Source organism: Excalfactoria chinensis, chromosome 3 (genome assembly GCF_039878825.1).
Source record: "Excalfactoria chinensis isolate bCotChi1 chromosome 3, bCotChi1.hap2, whole genome shotgun sequence".
NCBI classification, from domain to species: Eukaryota; Metazoa; Chordata; class Aves; order Galliformes; family Phasianidae; genus Excalfactoria; species Excalfactoria chinensis.
Genome location: NC_092827.1, coordinates 69,822,725 through 69,841,738, shown reverse-complemented (window position 1 = coordinate 69,841,738; position 19,014 = coordinate 69,822,725). Strand labels below are relative to the sequence as shown.

Sequence of the window (19,014 nt, the reverse complement as noted above, 5' to 3'; positions counted from 1 at the left end):
AGTCTAAAAGAAATTAGGCAGACCATACCAACATGCACACACCAATGAATACAATTCTTATCCTTTTTATCCTTAACATTCCAGCACCATGCTCAGACCCAGGATAGCGCTGCTTCACAGGTTTATTTATTTATTTTTTCACTTGAAAATCCCATTTCAGGAATGTTAATCAATATATTTGACAACAACAACAAAAAAAATCTTACATGCTATTGGCACATTTGTATGTTTACTCTTTCCTTCTCTAGCAGAGATAGATTTGTTCATCCACATCTGCTATGATAGCACTTAATGAATGAGTCAATGAAGCTTGTGTAGGGCTGATTTTCCAAGCCCTTCAAGGAGAGGCTGAGGGAGCTGGGGCTGTTTAGTCTGGGGAAAAGGAGGCTGAGGGGAGACCTTATTGCTCTCTTCCAGTATCTGAAAGGTGCTTACAGTGAGAGCAGGACAGGTCCCTTCTCACTGGTGACATGTGACAGGACAAGGGGAAATGGCCTCAAGTTGCACCAAGGTAAGTTTTGGTTGGATGTTAGAAAACACTTCTTTACAGAAAGGGTAGTTAAACACTGGAATAGACTACCCAGGGAAGTGGTTGAGTCACCATCCCTGGATGTGTTTAAGAACCGTTTGGATGTGGTGCTCAGAGATATGATTTAACAGAGGGTTGTTAGAGTTAGGGTACTATGTTTAGGCTGTGGTTGGACTTGATGACCTTTGAGGCCTTTTCCAACCTGAATGATTCTATGATTTCTTGCCTACATAAATGCAATAGTGAGGGTCTTCTGGCTTCCTGCTGGACTGACTAGTGCACATCAATCCATGAAACATGCCTTTGCTTTCCATAAATTCTTCTTCTGTCCCAGCTGAGACTTACTTAATACAAACATTTAACTGCTAAAAAGTTGGATTAGTATTATTTTAAGTAGTATCATGTTACTTGTTGTAACAGGGGAAAGGTTTTCCCATTTCCACTTCATTCTTAGGGAGAATTTTCCTGTGTTAGATGTTGTCAAATTTTGTTTCTACTTTTCTGTTGAAAAAGGCAGAGTATATTCTATCACTGTCATTCCCAAGACAATTGCACAAACGCATTGCTTTTTACACACTAGAGCTGCAAAATCTACTCTAAAAACATGTGGGAATGTAGCTTAATGAAGAGGAGGGAAATCATGTGAATTACATCTATTTTCAATCTAACCTTCAGCATTGGAACCCCACTGCATTTTCATGACTGTTGCAGGGTTTGAGGTTTCTCCATCTTTGTAGGTATTTAGTTGGCCATTAGTGCCAATGGAATTGAGCCATTTAGCAAAGACAGAATTGGGATGAAGACCATCAGTCCATATGAAGAGGCTTAGCATCTAGCTCATGCTTAACATGTCTTTACTACTACTAACAAGAAGATTCCACTTTACAACATAAAAATAAACATACCATAAGTGATTATTCAGTGTTTATTAGTACAGCTACATTCCTCATGTAGAGTGAGGACAGAAACTTAACACAGTAGCTGCTACCTTAAACACATTAATATTTCTGTAAAATTAACCATTGTTGCATTTAAACAGAAATTGCAATTGACAAATAAGTTAATTCAATTTGTTATGACATCCTGTCTTATTTTCCACTTTCCAAACAGTAGACACACAGACATTAACATTTTTTAAGCAATTCTAAGTTAAGCAAGGTTTCCACTACATGCCTCAAACACACATCTGTTCTAATTTATAGCCAAATAACAGATTATCAGGCATTAGAAGAAACAATATATCTGAAGAGTTCAAATAATCTGACAAGTAACACCATCTTTGTTAAAGTAAGGAAAAGAAAGCAAGACTTTGTATGTAAATGCACAGCAAATTAAAAATAAATAAATAAATAAATTCAGGCTTATTAAAAAGTAATGAAACATAAAGCTACACTGCTGTACAAGCAGGTGTGAGCTTCTACTAGTTTTTATCAGAAATCTAAAGTGACCTTTTCCATGCTGATGTTGCAGGCAGTGGTTGACCTCAAGTTGTACTATTTGTTGCAATGACAAAAAAGAAATTAATCTTTTTATTCTAAACAAGAAATAGCACAGAAAAGACAGTAGGACTAATAATCTGCTATGCTTTAGCTTCTCCAGTCATTTTGCTAGTTTGAGGTTGGTGTTTAACTTCTTGTTACTCAAGAATATCATTATCCACTTCTTTCTGCTTCACTCTTTAGAAGGGTCTGTTGTGACAGGATAGGGGGAAATGACCTCAAACTAAACAAGGGGAAATATGGACTCTATATAAGGAAGAAGGATTTTACAATAAGGGTGAGGATGTACTTTAACTAGTTGCCCAGTGAGGTAGTGGATACTCCATCCTTGGAAACATTTAAGGTCAGGCTGGACAGGGCACTGAGCAATATGATCTAGCTGTAGGTGTCCCTGTTGAGACACATTCAGCCTTGCCTAAAATGCCTCACATTTGTGTAAGAACAACTGGTTTACATTCCTTAATTAGAATCATCCCAATCACTTTCCGTACAACTATATAGAAGGACCTTTAAACACATGTCTATAGCACTAAAATAAAGGAGCCAAAGGCAGATGTAGATCTTGAGATGTGTTACATCTCAATGTACAATGTTCATACTGGAATTCTCTCTTTACAGGTCTTCCACAGCTTGAGTTCCTGGGATAGCTTTGCTTTTCCCCTCATGCCTTCTCAATGCTAAGGAGCAGCATTCATCAATGCATCTTCAGACACTGAAAGTAAGAGAAGCTCTCTGTGCATCAACATATAAGTCAACCAACTTATAAGACAAGCAAGAAACTTCTCTCTCTGATGGGTCAACTGCTCATCACAGAGCTTCTTTAACCTCTTTCTCACATACCTGATACAGGTGAACTCCAGATGCAGAACACTGGACAAGACAGTGTGCAAGGAAAACAACTAATTTCATCCAGTAATATTATCCTAATGGTGTTAACCTGTCTAACTGTTTTGGCATTAGAATATTTGGATGTAAAATATTCACCCAATTCCCAAGTAAGAAAGGGAGGAGAAATCCTAGATAAAAATGCATTCACGACTGCCTGTCCAGCCCAATTCCAAAACAGAATTTGAGATAACATTCAGTACCCACACTGCACTGCAGTGCCTCAGAGAGGAAGGTAGAGATGCTGCAATCACAGGCACGCCAATCCCCATATGAGCTGTTAAACAATGGTGTCTTGTGCCAGTCTCTGGTGAATCCTTGCAAGTCACATACTGATAGTTACAGGGATGGATTATTAATATAATCCAAGGGTAAACAACATGATTTTTAATGTTATCTCCTTCTAAAATTGCTCCTAATATCCAAGGTTGTTCTTAGCATTCTCATCAGTATATGCTGTCAGCTGTTTGTATATTTGATGACTGCAGCCATCAGAACCTAATATATATTAGGATAAAATCCTTTAAAGATGAGCAGTGTATGAAAAGTGCTAAGGGGGAAAAAAAAAAAAAAAAAAAAAAAAAGGAAAATTTATTCCGGATGCACATAATGAAATATAATAATTATTTTTATTTATCATTTTACAATAACTTTAACATCTTCTGTGCCCAGGTTCCTTCTTTGTTCAGTTGTTCCATAACATCTTCATTTCTGATGAGCTAAGCATATGATTTTTAATCAGATTTGGAGTAATGTTCCTTGTTTAAATCCTGTTTATAACGAACATCTACAATGGAATTCATTCTAGAATCACAGAACTCCTGTTCTTCACATGCAATCAATCTAAACCACACTCTTCACACTCTTCAATTGAGTAAAGAGAAATCCTCTGCAATGAACTCTGTTCTTTTATTATCTGATGTACTACATCCCAGCACTGAGTTAACAAAATATTTTCCACATCAAACCTAAATACTATTTAACTTAATTTAAAAGTACATTTCCAGTGTTGGAAAGTACCTTTACACTTTATACACTTCCCTCTGACAGTGACACTCAATTAAGTCTATGTGGAAAGTAAGGCAGCACAAAATACATTCACAAGGGCAAAAGAAACTATTGAACAAATGGGGGTGGGGGGGGAAAGAAAAAAAGAAAAGAAAAAAGAAAGCAGCAGCACAGAGCACAAAGAAGAACATCAGTATTCCAGCAGTGACAGTGAAGAAGACCATAACCCTGCCAGCCTCACTTCAACATGCCTTGATGATATCTCCTACCATAAACACCAAGAAGAACACTTGTCTTTAATGCAAGAAATCCCACAGCACCAGAAAACCATACATACTGCCATCAGGAATGTGACAAGCTTTAATAGCTACATTACAACATTTCTCATCACTTTTAGGTACAGAATAGCTTCCCAAACTCAGGACATCTTTAACCAATGTACAAGATAATCCTAGGCAGTGTTTTGTAGAAATAATGCAACTGGTTTAACTCCATTCTTGGTTCATATTACCCCTTCAAATGCCTTCCTTTATGGGGGTTCTGCACTTGGGCAAAAAAAAACATGATATTCTTTCATGGAACTCTGAATAATTTTAACGTTAAGCGAGTGGGAAAAAAAAGAAAGAAAACAAACAGGTCACTTCCCTGTTAATTACAAATTGTTAACATCCTTGAACACTAAACAATTAAAATGTGTTGTGGATACATCTTTCTATTTTCTAATATTAAAAAATAAAAACTCTACATGGGGAAGTAGCCATCCTGAGATTAATACAAGCAAAGGCATGATACTTGCTCAGCCTCTCTCCCCTTACACAGCACGCATGCCTACAGTGGAGGAAGTCACAGTAACATAGGTCCAAGCCTTCAAGAGGATACATGTAATATAAAGCTACCTCAACTAATGAAGGAGACTATTGTCAGTGGAGAAGCATGTAATTCACATGACTATACAAGATTTCCTTAAGGAGAGCTGAGACTATCGGAAGCTGAGTCTATCTGAAGTAATCTCAGCCAATGTAAGGACTGCTTCCAGAAGCCCAGAGCATTAACAAGTTACATTCACTTTCCAGAAGTGACACATCAAACTCAATTTGTTCCAAAGAGAAACATAAAGCACCCAAGCAGCAAATTTGTAGGAGGAAATGCATGACAGCACCTCATTAAAAAATAAGACAAGAGCACCAACAGAAGAGGAATCATTAGGCAAAGCTGGAATGTGTGAAAACCTGTATATGTATATACACACACAAGTATACATTAACACATAGATGGCAAATACAAATTCAGTTTATTAGCTGCCTACAATGAAACGAATCTTTTTATTGAAGTCTCGCATTTCTCTTGAAATATTATAAATGACAAACAGTACTTGAATTCCAGAGAAAATTCAAGATATTACAGACATTTTGAAGTGTCAGAAAGAGAACCCATATTTTCAGAAAGTTTATCCAGACCTGTCAAAAGAAGAAAATTCAAAGAGCACTTTTGGTATGTAGCAGGTCTACAGATGTCACGATTAAGGTATTCATCGCACAGAAAGCTTTTTTGCTGATAAAAGATGTTCTTTGTTGAATTCTATTTTAACTACCAAAACCATTCACGAATCCATCTGTACCCAATTACTTCTCCAAAAATTAATAACTAAAAGGAGAAATCGAGGCAACGACAAGGTAACATTTGATTTGCTGTGCTTTCTATCAACGCCATTCGAAAAGCCATGTGTACCCAACAGCTCTAGAGAGTACTAGACCAAACAACTTTAGGACAGAAGAACTGAAACACTGAGATTACACCTTAAAGCAATTGACTTCACCTAGTCATGATCATAACTTCAACAAAGCGTAAGGAGAAGTTAAAAATTATTACTTGCATAACTACAGGTTAGAGGTTCAAAAACTTCATGTGAAAAGTCTATTTCTCAGGTCTTCTGAAGAAGACCATAACCCTGCCAGCCTCACTTCAACATGCCTTGATGATATCTCCTACCATAAACACCAAGAAGAACACTACATGAATTCCCCCTTCACCTCAGCTTATCACATTCAAGGTCATTTTCCATCAGTACAACATTCTAGAGATTTTTTAAGCATGGTCTCAGGCTGCGTTGGCCAGAAATCTGTTAAGCCTGATGCACATTATCAGGAGTGCTGTTTTACGTAATGTGCTGCTGCTGTCAGGTGCTATAGTTCAGCACTACTCTATATGTGCACAGCGGTATTATCATATCCACAGCTTCGCTTTCCCTATTAAGTATTCAGATAACAGCATATCATGAGCTAAGCCTAACACACAGACCTGCAGTAAGCCTGTCTGTGACGGCACAAGTATTTCAAAAGCATTTTCCAGTCAGAGGACAAACAATAAAAACTTATACATTGATTGGACGCATTTTCTTTCATCCAAGTATTTTCTGGTTTGTCTTCAGGTGTTACACAACATTACAGTAGGAAACAAATAATACCAAGAGGAAAAGAAAAGTTGACAATTTTCATGCCAGTGTTGCATAACAGCCTTATCCCTCCCTGTATAACCACAGTTTCCAAGAACTATAAACAAAAATAATAACTGTTATTATTATAACAGAATGTACGTCTATTACTGTCCAGCTCCTGATTGGAGAAAAAAAATAATAAACCACAAGAAGATTGAGATCTAAGCTCCATAATGCTGCAAATGGCACGTGAAGTGCTTCACACAGGCTGTGCAATTTGCTTTCCCATCCTTTTAAAATACATTTTGTTGCTACACATCTGTCATTAACACTTCTTACATTGGACTGCATTAAAAAAAAAGGAAAATAAGCCTTACCACGCTATTTCAGCATCTCTTTCTCTATCTAACAGATACCTCAGCATTTTTTCCTAGAACTGTGACTGGGTTTGGATACTGCACCGTCTGAATACACCCATCTCCAAAACTTACTAGGACTGCAGTTACAAACAGCACTTGGGAGACGGCCCAGAAGGTAAACAAAGCATTGCACGAAGTAAAATAATCCAGAAAAGCAAGAAGCGCAGCCCTCCAGACAAATTAGCTAAACTCAGAGAAGAAACGCTCTAGCGCCTTTACGTGCTTTGGACTGAGGATGCTCACACCAAGAAAGAAGAGCTGCGTTAGTCCGTGCTCAGCGCGAAGAACGCCTGTAAGTTAGTGGGCACCTCGCCGGGGCGGGGAGGCGATTTGTTCAGTGCTGCTGTTGCAGAAGGAGCGCGGTCGCAGCCCCCTAAGCCAGGAGCGCAGCCTGGTGAGTATCCGCAGTACGCGAGCACAGCGGCGGGCGGGAGCCGCGCTCAGATACTCGCGGAGGCGGCGGGGGCGCCCAGCACGCGCCTCCCCCTCTCGCGTGCCCCCGCACCGCCACCTCCGCACCGTCACCCTCTCCTCCCAGCCCGGTTAAGCGGAGCCAGCGGTTACTCGCCCTCCCCCCACGTTCGTGGGCACGGGGCACGGGCTGCTCAGCAGACAGCGAAGCCCCGGCAGGGTTTCCCCCGCTGCTCCCTCGCCTCCCCGCCCGTGCACGCGGCGTCCCCCATCAGCCCTCCTCAAAGCATCGCCCCCAGCCGCCTTCACCCCGTGAGCCCCCGCCCCGAGCTCGGCGCGGCACTTACAGTTCGCAGGAACTGGATCTCGTCCTCGCCTTCGCCCCCCTCAGCCATAGCTCCCCCTCTCTCTCCTTCTCCCGGACGCTGCTCACGGCCGCACCGCTCTGCGTCTGGGAGCGGGCTGGGAGCGAGCGGGCTGCGGGTGCCCGCGCAGCCTGCCTTAGGTGGACCGCTCTGCCCGCCGCCGCGCCGCCAGTGCCTGCTACAGGCGGAGGGGGATGCGATTAACCGCGGGAAGGGGGGAGGAGCTCCCACCCCCCCCCCGCGCTGCTGCAGGTGATCCGCAGCCTGCTCCCTCCGCGAGCCGAGCCCGCCGCGCAGCGCCCCTTGCTGGCTGCTCCGCGGAGCTACGAATGCACGGTGCGGATTCGCCGGGCGTCGGCCTCTGAACGTGCTGGAGTGGTTAACGCAGGGTCAGGGATAGGCTGTACAATTGCCGTTAGCCGAAGGGCGGCTAGTGTGCTGCCGCGGGTGCAGCAAAGGGTCACCAGCGTAAACGTGTGCTCATCGCTAGTGAGCATTTGCGAGGTCCACGCTTTATTCCTGTTGGTGTGGAAACCAGGCCTCCAACAGAGGAGTTTGGCAGCCTGCAAGAACTGCGAGACTTCCAGCATCAGTAAGCACTCTGAAGTAAACGAAGAGCGGAGAAGCTTTGCTCGTGTGGTGCAACAGTCATGAGGTGAGGACAGGGGAGAAGCTTAGAAAATAGTAAAATGAACATCGTATCATTGACAGTGATGTGTCTGAAGGGTGCGTGTCTGCAGAAGGCTTTGGATGAACCATAGCCAGTAAACATAGTGAAATCACAATAATCGTGTTTAGCAGAAGGCACAGTGGTAACAAAGAGGTTCCTGAGAATCCGTACTTGCTGTCTTTACCTTCACACTGTTTGAAGGCATTGCGAAAAAGTAATACTTAATTTCTGTCAAGATCGTGGCAGCTGTGGATAAACAGTTCTTCTGACAGATTAGCAACTGCAAGTGCAGCCATAACCCACAAGGCCTACAGAACAGAATCAGAGGTTCTGCAGATGAGCTCCAGGGTTGACAGCTTAATCAGTTCCTTTATAATTTTCTGTTTTCATTGACTTCGAGTGATTTTTACCTCTCAAACTTGTTCCTGATGGAAAATACTTTTTTTCTAAGTGAGAAAAAAAAATAGTGAAGAAAGTACATTTCATATCGTTACAATACTCAAACCTCTTACGTATCCCTTCCTCCAAATGGTGAATGATAGGAAATGTTGAAAGATATTTCCTGAAACAGACTCCTGCTAGGAGAAAAGTCTGGAGTCTGAATTTGAAGGAGCACTGAACAAATAACACTTCGATTGCACTTCATCCCACATGCAAAATAAGTCAGTTTCAGACAACAATTTGCAAACATTTCTTTTCTTATGAATGTAAAGGTCAATTTGCTTTGTTTTATAGGATGTGGTTCTTGATTCAGTGATAGAACAAGGAGAATATTTTCCATATTGGTCTGTAGATGAGTGGTGAATGAGATGCCTGCTTTATTTACTGTGTGTAAGGCAAGGACATATTAAAGGAAGAAAAAAGGAAATAAAAAGCTATAAATTGTTCCCTGTGACATCATTGGCTGAAACAGTTTGTACAGTTTTCAGTACAACATTATGACATAATGAAATTTGTTCTGGGAACTGGTGATGCCTGGTTCCCTACAGACATGGAACTCATAATTAGGCTGCTTGTTATTTAGTGAGATGCAAACTCCTGCTGAAAGTTCTCATGCTATCACATTTGTTGGACCTTCCCAGTTAGTTGAAGGATTTTATGTGATAGCAAAGAGACACCACATGTGGCTGTGTAATTTGCATGAGAAACAAAGCAAAAAGTAGTAAAGATTAGCCTAATGGCTTTCTGAACAGGGTGAAAAAGATCAGATATAGTCAGAAGGAGATCTCGTTACACTATTCATCAAGAACTATTATTTACACGTGCACATATGATACACATATACATATTTCTTATTAAATACAGAGTATGCATAAAATACAAAATCAACGCATGCACAAAAAGGCCAACACTAGATAAAGCCATGGACTTTATATTACCTTAACCACAACAATCAGCTACAAAGTATGTGTCTCTTTCCACCCAAGGCAAGAAGCCTTTTTCTACCCGTGTGGAAAGAAGTGTTCTTAAAACATCCAGGTGATTGGATTGATGAGTTTTAAAGGGAATGTACTTTACCCAGTTTGAGGTTGTAATCAGTAGCTATGTTTAATCAATTGTGTTAAATAATTAAAATCAACTTCCTCTTTTTAGAAGTAGAAATAATAGTTTCTATCATATTGGGAATTTATGTATTACTCACAAGATTGTTGCTTAGATTAACTGCTGGGAAAAATTAAATAAGAAACAGTAGCAGTTTGCTACAAGGCTGTTAGTCCCGAATTTCAAGATGCCAGTCATTCCTATGGCAAATAACTTTGTGTTCCCAACTCTCACTTGCTCAGTTTTAATCTACATTACATTAGATTATACTCTTTGTTTTTCACAAGTCTGAAGATTTTTATTAGCACCTACTCGCGAGCGAGCTTTCCACAGAAAAATGCTCACAGAAAAAAAAGACTGCTTTTACTCCTACTACAGTAATTCTACCAGTTTGAATACTGAGTTCTTAACAAAACCTCTGAAGATAAGAAAGAGGAAAAAATGTAGCAGGAAAATTGCCATTTCTTGCAATTCTAATGTATATTTAGTTGGCTAACCAGTTTTCTTTTAACACGCATGTAGTATGTCTCCTCTTTTTTCCTCCGATGTAGAAGAAGCCTTTCCAATTTACAGTCCATAATTTCCCCTACATTGTGTGGCTTGCTGCTCCCCATGTAGTCTTCTATTTGTTGTCCTGTCTTTGCCATGTTTCTTTTACAGTTCTATTCAAGTCTGCCTGTCTCTGTACACATTTGTAATTGTCACGCTGACACATCATTTACTTTGTTCATTTTGCTTTTGGAACAAAAGCAAACAGCAAACTGTTCCTACAGTCTTAGTTTATTGAGGAAGCAATAGTGTGACAATATATTGTATGCCCGTACCAGTCTTCACTGAAAATGTGTTTCTTGGAGTGATGCAGCACCAGCACAACACTGTATCTGAGGTACTCCAGGAGGGTATGGACATAAAGGAACATGCACAGACACTATCATGCACCTTCATTTCATAATTTTTAACCATCTGAATTAGGAAACTTAATATGGTGTTAGGAGAAGGTGCAGAAATATGTTTGTATTTACCCATTCAAAATAGTAATCTATGTAAAATAAATGATGTCTGCTGTCCATTATATAAGTAATGTAAACACTGAGTATGCTGTAACATAAAGAAACAGCTGGGAGTTCCCCTTGTTTTCTACCTGTTCCACAGCATAGTACCATGCAAACTTTGTCTTCCTAGAAGTGCAGAGTGAGATAATACCAGTAGGAATGACATGGAGCAGATACTGTCCTTCCTCCTCGTGTTGTTTGTCACAGCATGTAAGACTTTGAAGTCACCATTAGCCAGATACCAGTCTTGTCTGAAAAGCATGTTATTCCACATGGTGTAAAACTAAAATGATTGCATCATCTTCTGTCTCACGAATACCACTGAAGTGAATGAAATAGAAGCAGTGTAAAATCGATGCCAACTGAGATCCCAGCTGTGACAAGAAAACATGAACAAAATGAGTAAATTTGATTCCACATTGAATGTTAAAATGTCCATTGCAAATTGACAGAGGGTCAATTATCCAATTATCTATTATGTATTCTTATAACTAATACATATTTATATGCCTAGTGATATCCCCAGAGTTCAGTAATATGCTGCATTTTTCCTTAGTAGCGCTCATCCTAAGCCTACAAAATACAATATAAACTGCATGTCTAATGTCAAGTATATGTCCTGTACTCAGTATATATCACGAACAAGCGTTCATGTAAGAGTACAATGACAGTGAAGTTCTCATAAAAGAGAAAAAGCTTCAGTTTTAAGCAAATACAAAAGCAAGTCCAAAATTAAGCTCCTGTTTAATTATAGGAAAGTCTTTCCAAAAAGTTTCATTTTGTATTTGGACATGAATAGCCATTTTCTGAGACATTCTGTTACTTTTCCTTGTTGTCAGCTGAACATTGTGAGCTCATTCTGAACTGCAGTGTGGATGGAATGTGGCAGTGGCCAAGCCTAAAAATTTATACTTCTCACCCTGAACTAAGAAATTACCACTATCTGAAGCATCCATCTTGGCAAAGCTCAAAGCTGTTAGTCTCTTTTTTCATTATGGCATATGAAATCAGTAACAAGAAGGAGGAGCTATGAATCTTATTTTTCAGGTCTTGGAGAATTAATTATAGTTTGCTTGGTTTTTCATGCTCTTGTCTCCATTGAGTCTTCATTATTTTTCAGAGTTTCTGATGTACTCCCCAGTCAATGCACTGGAAGCTGCTGGGAGGAACAAAACAAGGTCTTTTTTGAGTTTTTTCCTTTGGTTTGTTTGGAGGCATTAATATATTATGTTTACAATAGTATACATCAAAAGTGAGCACCAAATACCATCATTAAAACAAATTTTCTTCATGGCTTGTGTGTTCTAACAGGTTCCTTAACTATACAATAGTACTGTATGGTTGTGATTATATACAAGAACATACCCAATTCTCAAGTTTTCATTGACTAATTGAGATGTGTTGGTTCTCTCTTCTGTTTGCATTCTTGAAATTAGATTTCCACCATTACTTAGCCAATTAAATAGCAATTTGAAGGTTGTTTTTTTTTTAACTAATAATTGATGTTATTTAGATGTCAGTTTCTCAAAAATCAGTGTGGTTGCAAAGAGTAGAAGTAATAAGGTTTGCAAGATGTTTCAACATATTTTCAAGCAAGCATTTCAATATTCAGAATTCCTGATTTCTTTCTGAATGAGTTCACATCCAAGTACCTAAATAACAACCTGGAACAAAGTAGGGGAAACCCCTTATTATTATGATTAATATCCAGGAACCCTGATGAACTCAAATGATTAAGAAACTAGTCAGTCTCAAAGGAAACTTGTTTCAGATGAGTTTTGTTGTTGTTTTGAAGAAATAAAGTTCCAGCAATGCAGCAGGCTTACATTTTGCTCTGAGGAGATGTAGATAAATATTTCCATGGCTGCTAGGACAACTACATGTGCTTATCACTGAAAATTCTGCTAGGGGAAAAGCAACTCTCTGAATCACATGTATTAATCAGATACCAGCTACCAAAGGTGGAACTTACTAGCAATTAGTTACTAGAAGTAACCAATAATTGTTGTGCCTACAGAGAAAATGAAAATAATATTACTTGCATAGATAAATATTTAACTTATTTTAAGTGATTATAAACTAGTGATAGAAGAAGTGGTAATCACTGTAAAGTTCATTGGACTGACCATTTTCCATTTTAATATCATTGATGCCAGCAATTGGAAGGCATTTTTTCTCATAGATGTTACGGGAGGTAATGATGTTAGGAAGAGAAGCTGGGAAGCTGCTAGAAAATAAAATAGTCTAGAAAAGAGAGAAAGTGGAGGAAAGAAAGGAGGAAACTTCTGTACCATCTGTAAGCACAAATAACTCCTTGTATGCCAGTGCAGATAACTGGAGTGAAAAAGAAAAACAAAACAAAACATAGATGTTCCCTAGGCAGTCACAGGAAAACTCTGTCCTGATAATATTTTTTTCCACAGATTTCACAATTAATTATTAATTTCTTAAATATATGATAATTTTATAGGGTACTGCATTTGTTTTCCATTATAATTTTGATGATTTGATTCCAGAATCCTTTGCAGACTTCCTTTAAGTCATTCTAATGTCCCCTGCATGAGCTACTTTCCCTGGAAGGAAATGTATGAGCTATAATTCGTTTTTGGACATTAAAAGCTGCAAATCTAAACACTGCTGCAGTAATGCAGAGGAAAAAATGCTTAGCTCTTAATTCAAAATTAGACTCTGTAGCCATTAAGAAGTGAAAGAGGTAAAGAACCAAAACCACTGTGCTTACATTCCAGTCACAAGAAGCACTTAATTGTTGTAGATATGATATCTGGACAGTGCTATATAGTAAGTAGCCAACATTCAATTTCCCCTTTCGCTTTTATAATTATTAAAAATATATATTTACTAACACATTGGTAAAAGACTAATAAATGTTTATTTCAAAATAATAGTTAATGTATATAAGTCGCCCCAAAAGTAATGCCTTCTTATTTATTTCCGTGAAAACTACAACAGATACAAAGAGCAGAATAACACTATTTGATAGACTGAATTTTGTTTAGGCCCTTAGGACTAATAAAAAATGTAACATCTAGAAACTGGAAAGTGACTGCTTACTGAATTAAATAAGGAGAAAAGCTGGACACATCTGAATCAAAATATATAGAGCATACTACTCTGGACTCAGAAAATAAGTATTTAGGATTTTCTGTTGTTTCAAAGACACATACAGCTTGCCATGCTAAACTGGACCTAAAATCCATAAAGACTAGTTTCTTTTCACTTTCTGCAGCAAGCAATGATCTACTGCAAACCATCTACTGCATCCCCTCCTTTCATCACAAATAATTGATTGTGGTTGACTATCTGATTCAAAATCTTTGTTAGTAGGAAAACCTATTGGTATTAAAAATCCTGTACAAAATTCTATTTTAATCTCACTGAAGACTCAATAACTTACTAGTTGTTAAGTTCAAGAATACACTAATCATTCATCATATCAAGATATTTTGCACTTCTTAAGTGATAATACTGAACTGCTTAGTAACCACAGCATGAAAAGGCCAATTTCGGGCAGGATAGCTCAATCTGAGTACAATAATTGTTCTCAAATCACAGGAAGAGTGAAGCATCATCCAGCTTCAACATTTCTAACAGGCCATTGTATATCTAAGCAAGGAAGGGAAACTGCACTGCAGAGTCACCCACTGAGATATGAAAAGTTTATGAAATTTCTACATTTCATTTCAAGGCAGGCATGTTTTCAGTTGAAACACTCAGCTCTACTTTGAAGCAGAACCCTCAAGCTTTTCTGCATATTGTAAATGGAGATTTTAATTGTCCAATTAACATTTGCTTTTTTTAACAATGCATCATGATTTCTGGCATCAACAACAGCTGTGGAGCTCAGCTTTCTCTGACAACTTCACCTAATCTGCTTACTGAACTTTATTTTAAAGGCTTGATTCTATGCTTGCCTCTAAATGTGTGTAGTTACGGATACCAGCAAAAAGTGGGCATAAAGCTTTCTAACAACAGTGCAGTAATATTTTACACCTACATTACCTAGATGTATATCACTACAAAGTAGCAGAGAATAAAGATTTTATGTTATAGAAAATATTAATAGTTTATTAGTTGAACGCTACAGGAAACTTAAAACGAGCTCCCAAGAAATTAACAATGGCAATTAACAATTCAGATTAGTCCAGATTTAGCAGAAGGCAATATTCTTCATCTCTTGTCTTGCTAACAAGATTACATAATTTGCTAGTGTATTTCAGTCCCTGGCTAGTGATCCTAAAGCATAACGCAACATTCTTGGCCTGTCCTACAATACAAAATAAGTATATTGCACATTAAGCAAGGATAAAACTATCAGTGCAACTATGGTAGCACTAAATGCACTGTTCATTGAACTAGACTTTCACAATGAAAGAACTAAAACTGCTTTGGTCCTCTTACAGAAATAAACTTTCATTACAGGCCAAGAAAATGAGCTTCCATTTGGGCCACGGAGATCTTGTCTACTCATACTATGTTTATTGCACGTTCAAATCCAGCAGTAACCTAGGGAAGTGAACTGTTCAACAATTTTTGCCTTCATCAAGTGATATTAACTCTAGCACAGCTATTGTCTGCATTAATAGTGCTATTGTTTACCCTGCTCAAGCCCCTCTGCCTAATTTATATGAGCAATGGTTCTGGGGCTCTTCAGCCGTGTTTCAATGTTATTTGGCTGCAAGGGAAACCACTGCCACTTCTCTACACGTTATCCCCTTCACTTCAGGTCTATTTTCAAAAGTCACAAATAAATAAATAAATAAATAAATAATTGTTTGTGGGCTAGATAAAACATTCAAATGACACATGACAGATTAGTCCTAGCAAACAAAAACAATCACAAAGCAGGACATTTAATGAGTCCTGACCTCCTTTGCTATTCAAGTAGTCACAAGCTTAGTCCTGTACTTCCTCTCCCATCAAGTATGATCTCCCGTTGTTCTTTTAATGTTGTTTTTTCACGCTATAGAATCATAGAATTACCCAGGTTGGAAAATACCTTGAAGATCATCAACTCCAACCGCAGCCTAACCAGCACCCTATCTCTAAAAACCCTCCGCTAAATCATGTCCCTGAGCACCACATTCAAACAGCTCTTAAACACATCCAGGGATGGAGATTCAACTACCTCCCTGGGGAGCCTATTCCAGTACCTAACTACCCTTTCTGTAAAGAAGTTCTTCCTAATATCCAACCTAAACTTGCCCTGGTGCAACTTGAGGCCATTTCCCCTCGTCCTGTCACACGTCACTAGTGAGAAGAGACCTGCCCCACTCTCACTGTAAGAACCTTTCAGGTACTGGAAGAGCACGATAAGGTCTCCCCTCAGCCTCCTTTTCCCCAGACTAAACAGCCCCAGCTTCCTTAGCCTCTCCTCGTAGGGCTGATTCTCCAAGCCCTTAACGAGCCTCGTTGCCCTTCTCTGGACCTGCTCCAGTACCTCCATGTCTTTCCTGTGCTGAGATGCCCAAAACTGAACACAGTACTCGAGGTGAGGTCTCACCAATGCCGAGTACAGGGGCAGGATGACTTCCCTAGTCCTGCTCACCACACCATTCTTGATAAAGCCAGGATGCCATTGACCCTCTTGGCCACCTGGGCACACTGCTGGCTCATATTCAGCTGACTGTCCATCAGCACACCAAGGTCCCTTTCCGTCTGGGAGCTTTCCAGCCACATTTCCCCATGCCTGTAGGGTTGCCTGAGGTTGTTGTGACCAAAATGCAGGACCCAACACTTGACTCTACTGAAACTCATGCTGTTAACCTTGGCCCATCGATCAAGTCTATCCAGGTCCCTCTGTAGAGCCCTTCTCCCCTCAGGCAGATCAACACTCCCTCCCAACTTATATCTTAGTTCTGCTGCAATTGCTAGTTCCCACAGTCCTTGAAGCTCATTATCTTTCACTACTGGTGAAAGAAAGAGACAACATGGGAACTAAATATATACTGAATCTCAAGGAGGCAGCTATTTGCAGTGATATTTCTATGCATTTATTTTCCCTTGCAGTGCTTGCATAATCACCTCCTCTGAGCTCTGCCCATTGTAAATGCAAGTGCAGCTGAAAAGTACTATTTGATCCACTTCAAGTGGCACAGAAAGCTAGATTTATTCACAGAGCAGCACTTGTTTCATGACATATGGCATGATATACAGCTTTCTTTTTCACAAAATTAAAAGCAGAACGTCTCCTCCAATTTATATAGTATGCTTAGGCCCATGCACCAAATGGTGTGGAGAGCAAAGTCATGCTTTATGTCTGCTCCATTTTGAAAAATACATATTAGAGGGTCTTCCTGCAGATGGAAAATATTTTGGTCTCTGATTAGAGCTGAAAAATGTTTATAAGCTTATTTCATTTCTCCTTTCCAAATTTGTATAATATTTGCTGGCATTCAGATCAAATTTTATGAGAAATTCAGGGTAGGATACCAGTCAGGCAGATGTCCAAATGGTTGGGGCATTCCTCAAATGGTCAAAACAGTTTCTATCAGATGACCAGGAAGAACGTCTCACTTCGTAAAGAAAAGGTGAGTCAAAAGCATCTATTTTAGTATGGCAATATATAGCATCTGAACTTAGAGCTTAAAAATGACAGTTTGCTTCCACAGTGGAAACACCACTAAGATGCTTTGAATCTTCTCTCAAATAATAATTAAAAATAAATAAATAAATAGAAATGGGAAAGATAAAGAACTTTGAGCAGAAAAGTAAACATATTTTTATTTTCCATTGTCTTAACCTACAGTGAGTGAGCTTTCATAAATGAAAGCCCATGTACTTTGTACTAAAGAGAGCAGTAACTGAGGGAAGTAACTCAAGAAGAGGGAAAAGTACAGGAAATGAAAAGAAAGCTATTCTCATACTTGCAGCTCACATTTGCACACTGGGAAAGGACAGGCCCAGTGTGTGGTCTTATCAACCACTCCAAAACCTGGCAAACTCCTAGCAGCAGCTGATGATTACAACACTGCTTTTAGCTGCCCTTTTAGTCATGGGTTGCAATGAAACAAGACATGCCACAGTCTTAAACAGTTAAGTCACACCTCCTAGGAGACAGACACACAGAGGTCAGAAAAAGACCTCAAGAAAGAGAGAAGGAAGGAAAATTGACATGAGATAGGAGGTGATGGTGAAACCTAGCTGTTTTACATTTTGTACATTCCAGTTGATATCGTGTATTGAGCTTAATTCAGAAGGATGACCCTTCTTTCTGTCCTCAGTGCCATCCGTCAGGATCAGATGAGAACAGTCCATCAGTCTCACCTGTACTTTCCTTTAGTTTCAGTGTGCATAGGCCCAAGGAGGCAGCAGAGAGAGGGGGGGGAAAGTGTATTTATTCCCTGTGAATTACTTCAGAAAGAACAGTCATGTCTTGATTTGTTTTCATGTAACAAAGTATTTAACACATTCTGCTTCTCCATTATTAGAAAGAGAAAGGTCAGTTCTATTCAGACAAGGGAAAAGCAAGCAGATCATTTTTATCATACTAGAGGAAATAATTCAGCACAAGCAGAGATATCGTTTCAACCACATTTCCTTAAATCTTGCAAGTCAGCACCTGCATTTCTTCAGAAAAGAAGAAAAGCCTATTTTTCCCTTTTCTTAGACTATCAGATTTGCCCGGTATTATTTAAAAAAGCTGCTAGTTAAAAGTCCAGTTGGGTTTACACTTGATTCATTCCTGATTGTATTGAATCTTGACATATTGAAGATTAAATCTAGAGATAGCAGAGATTTCTACCCAACCCAGTGTTATTGTCAGTTGCCGTTTCTGCACCATTTTGTTGAGGTTTATTGGTTTCCATCCACTTCCTTCACGTTATTACTTCATCACACAGAAACTAATCATGTGTCTTGCAATTTTTTAAAACTAGTTATCAAGCTGAAGTGAGTTTGCTTTATTAATTTCATTCTTTGTTAATTCTTCTTAGCGTGAAGATAATAATTTTCCTTCTAAGTATGCATTATTCAAGATAATATTACCAAGGATTTGGCAGAATGCATATTAGAATTTAGTTTTCATACAGAGGGCCTGCCCCTGCAACTCTTACTCTCCTGGATGCTTTTGACATGATAAAGCTGCAAGAGTGTAACTTTTGCAGAATGAGAAACCAAAAGATTTGTCTGCAACTTTTTGATTGCCTTGTAACAGACAAAATATATGAGGACCAACAGATAT

General features: G+C 39.1%; 1 protein-coding gene across 8 annotated transcripts in view; it reads right to left on the bottom strand.

Moving 5' to 3' along the window:
• The window catches only part of RYR2 (ryanodine receptor 2), a 314,525-nt gene extending 306,795 nt beyond the window's left edge, over nt 1-7,730 (bottom strand). For 6 of the 8 annotated variants that reach the window (XM_072331787.1, XM_072331789.1, XM_072331792.1 and 3 more), the window contains exon 1: nt 7,533-7,717. In XM_072331787.1, coding sequence (XP_072187888.1) covers nt 7,533-7,580 — 48 coding nt within the window. In that variant the 5' untranslated portion in view covers nt 7,581-7,717. Of the gene's footprint in view, nt 1-7,532 lie in introns of all 8 variants that reach the window. The other 2 variants (XM_072331791.1, XM_072331794.1) reach the window with 1 other exon arrangement.
• Between the last annotated feature and the right edge of the window lie 11,284 nt (nt 7,731-19,014).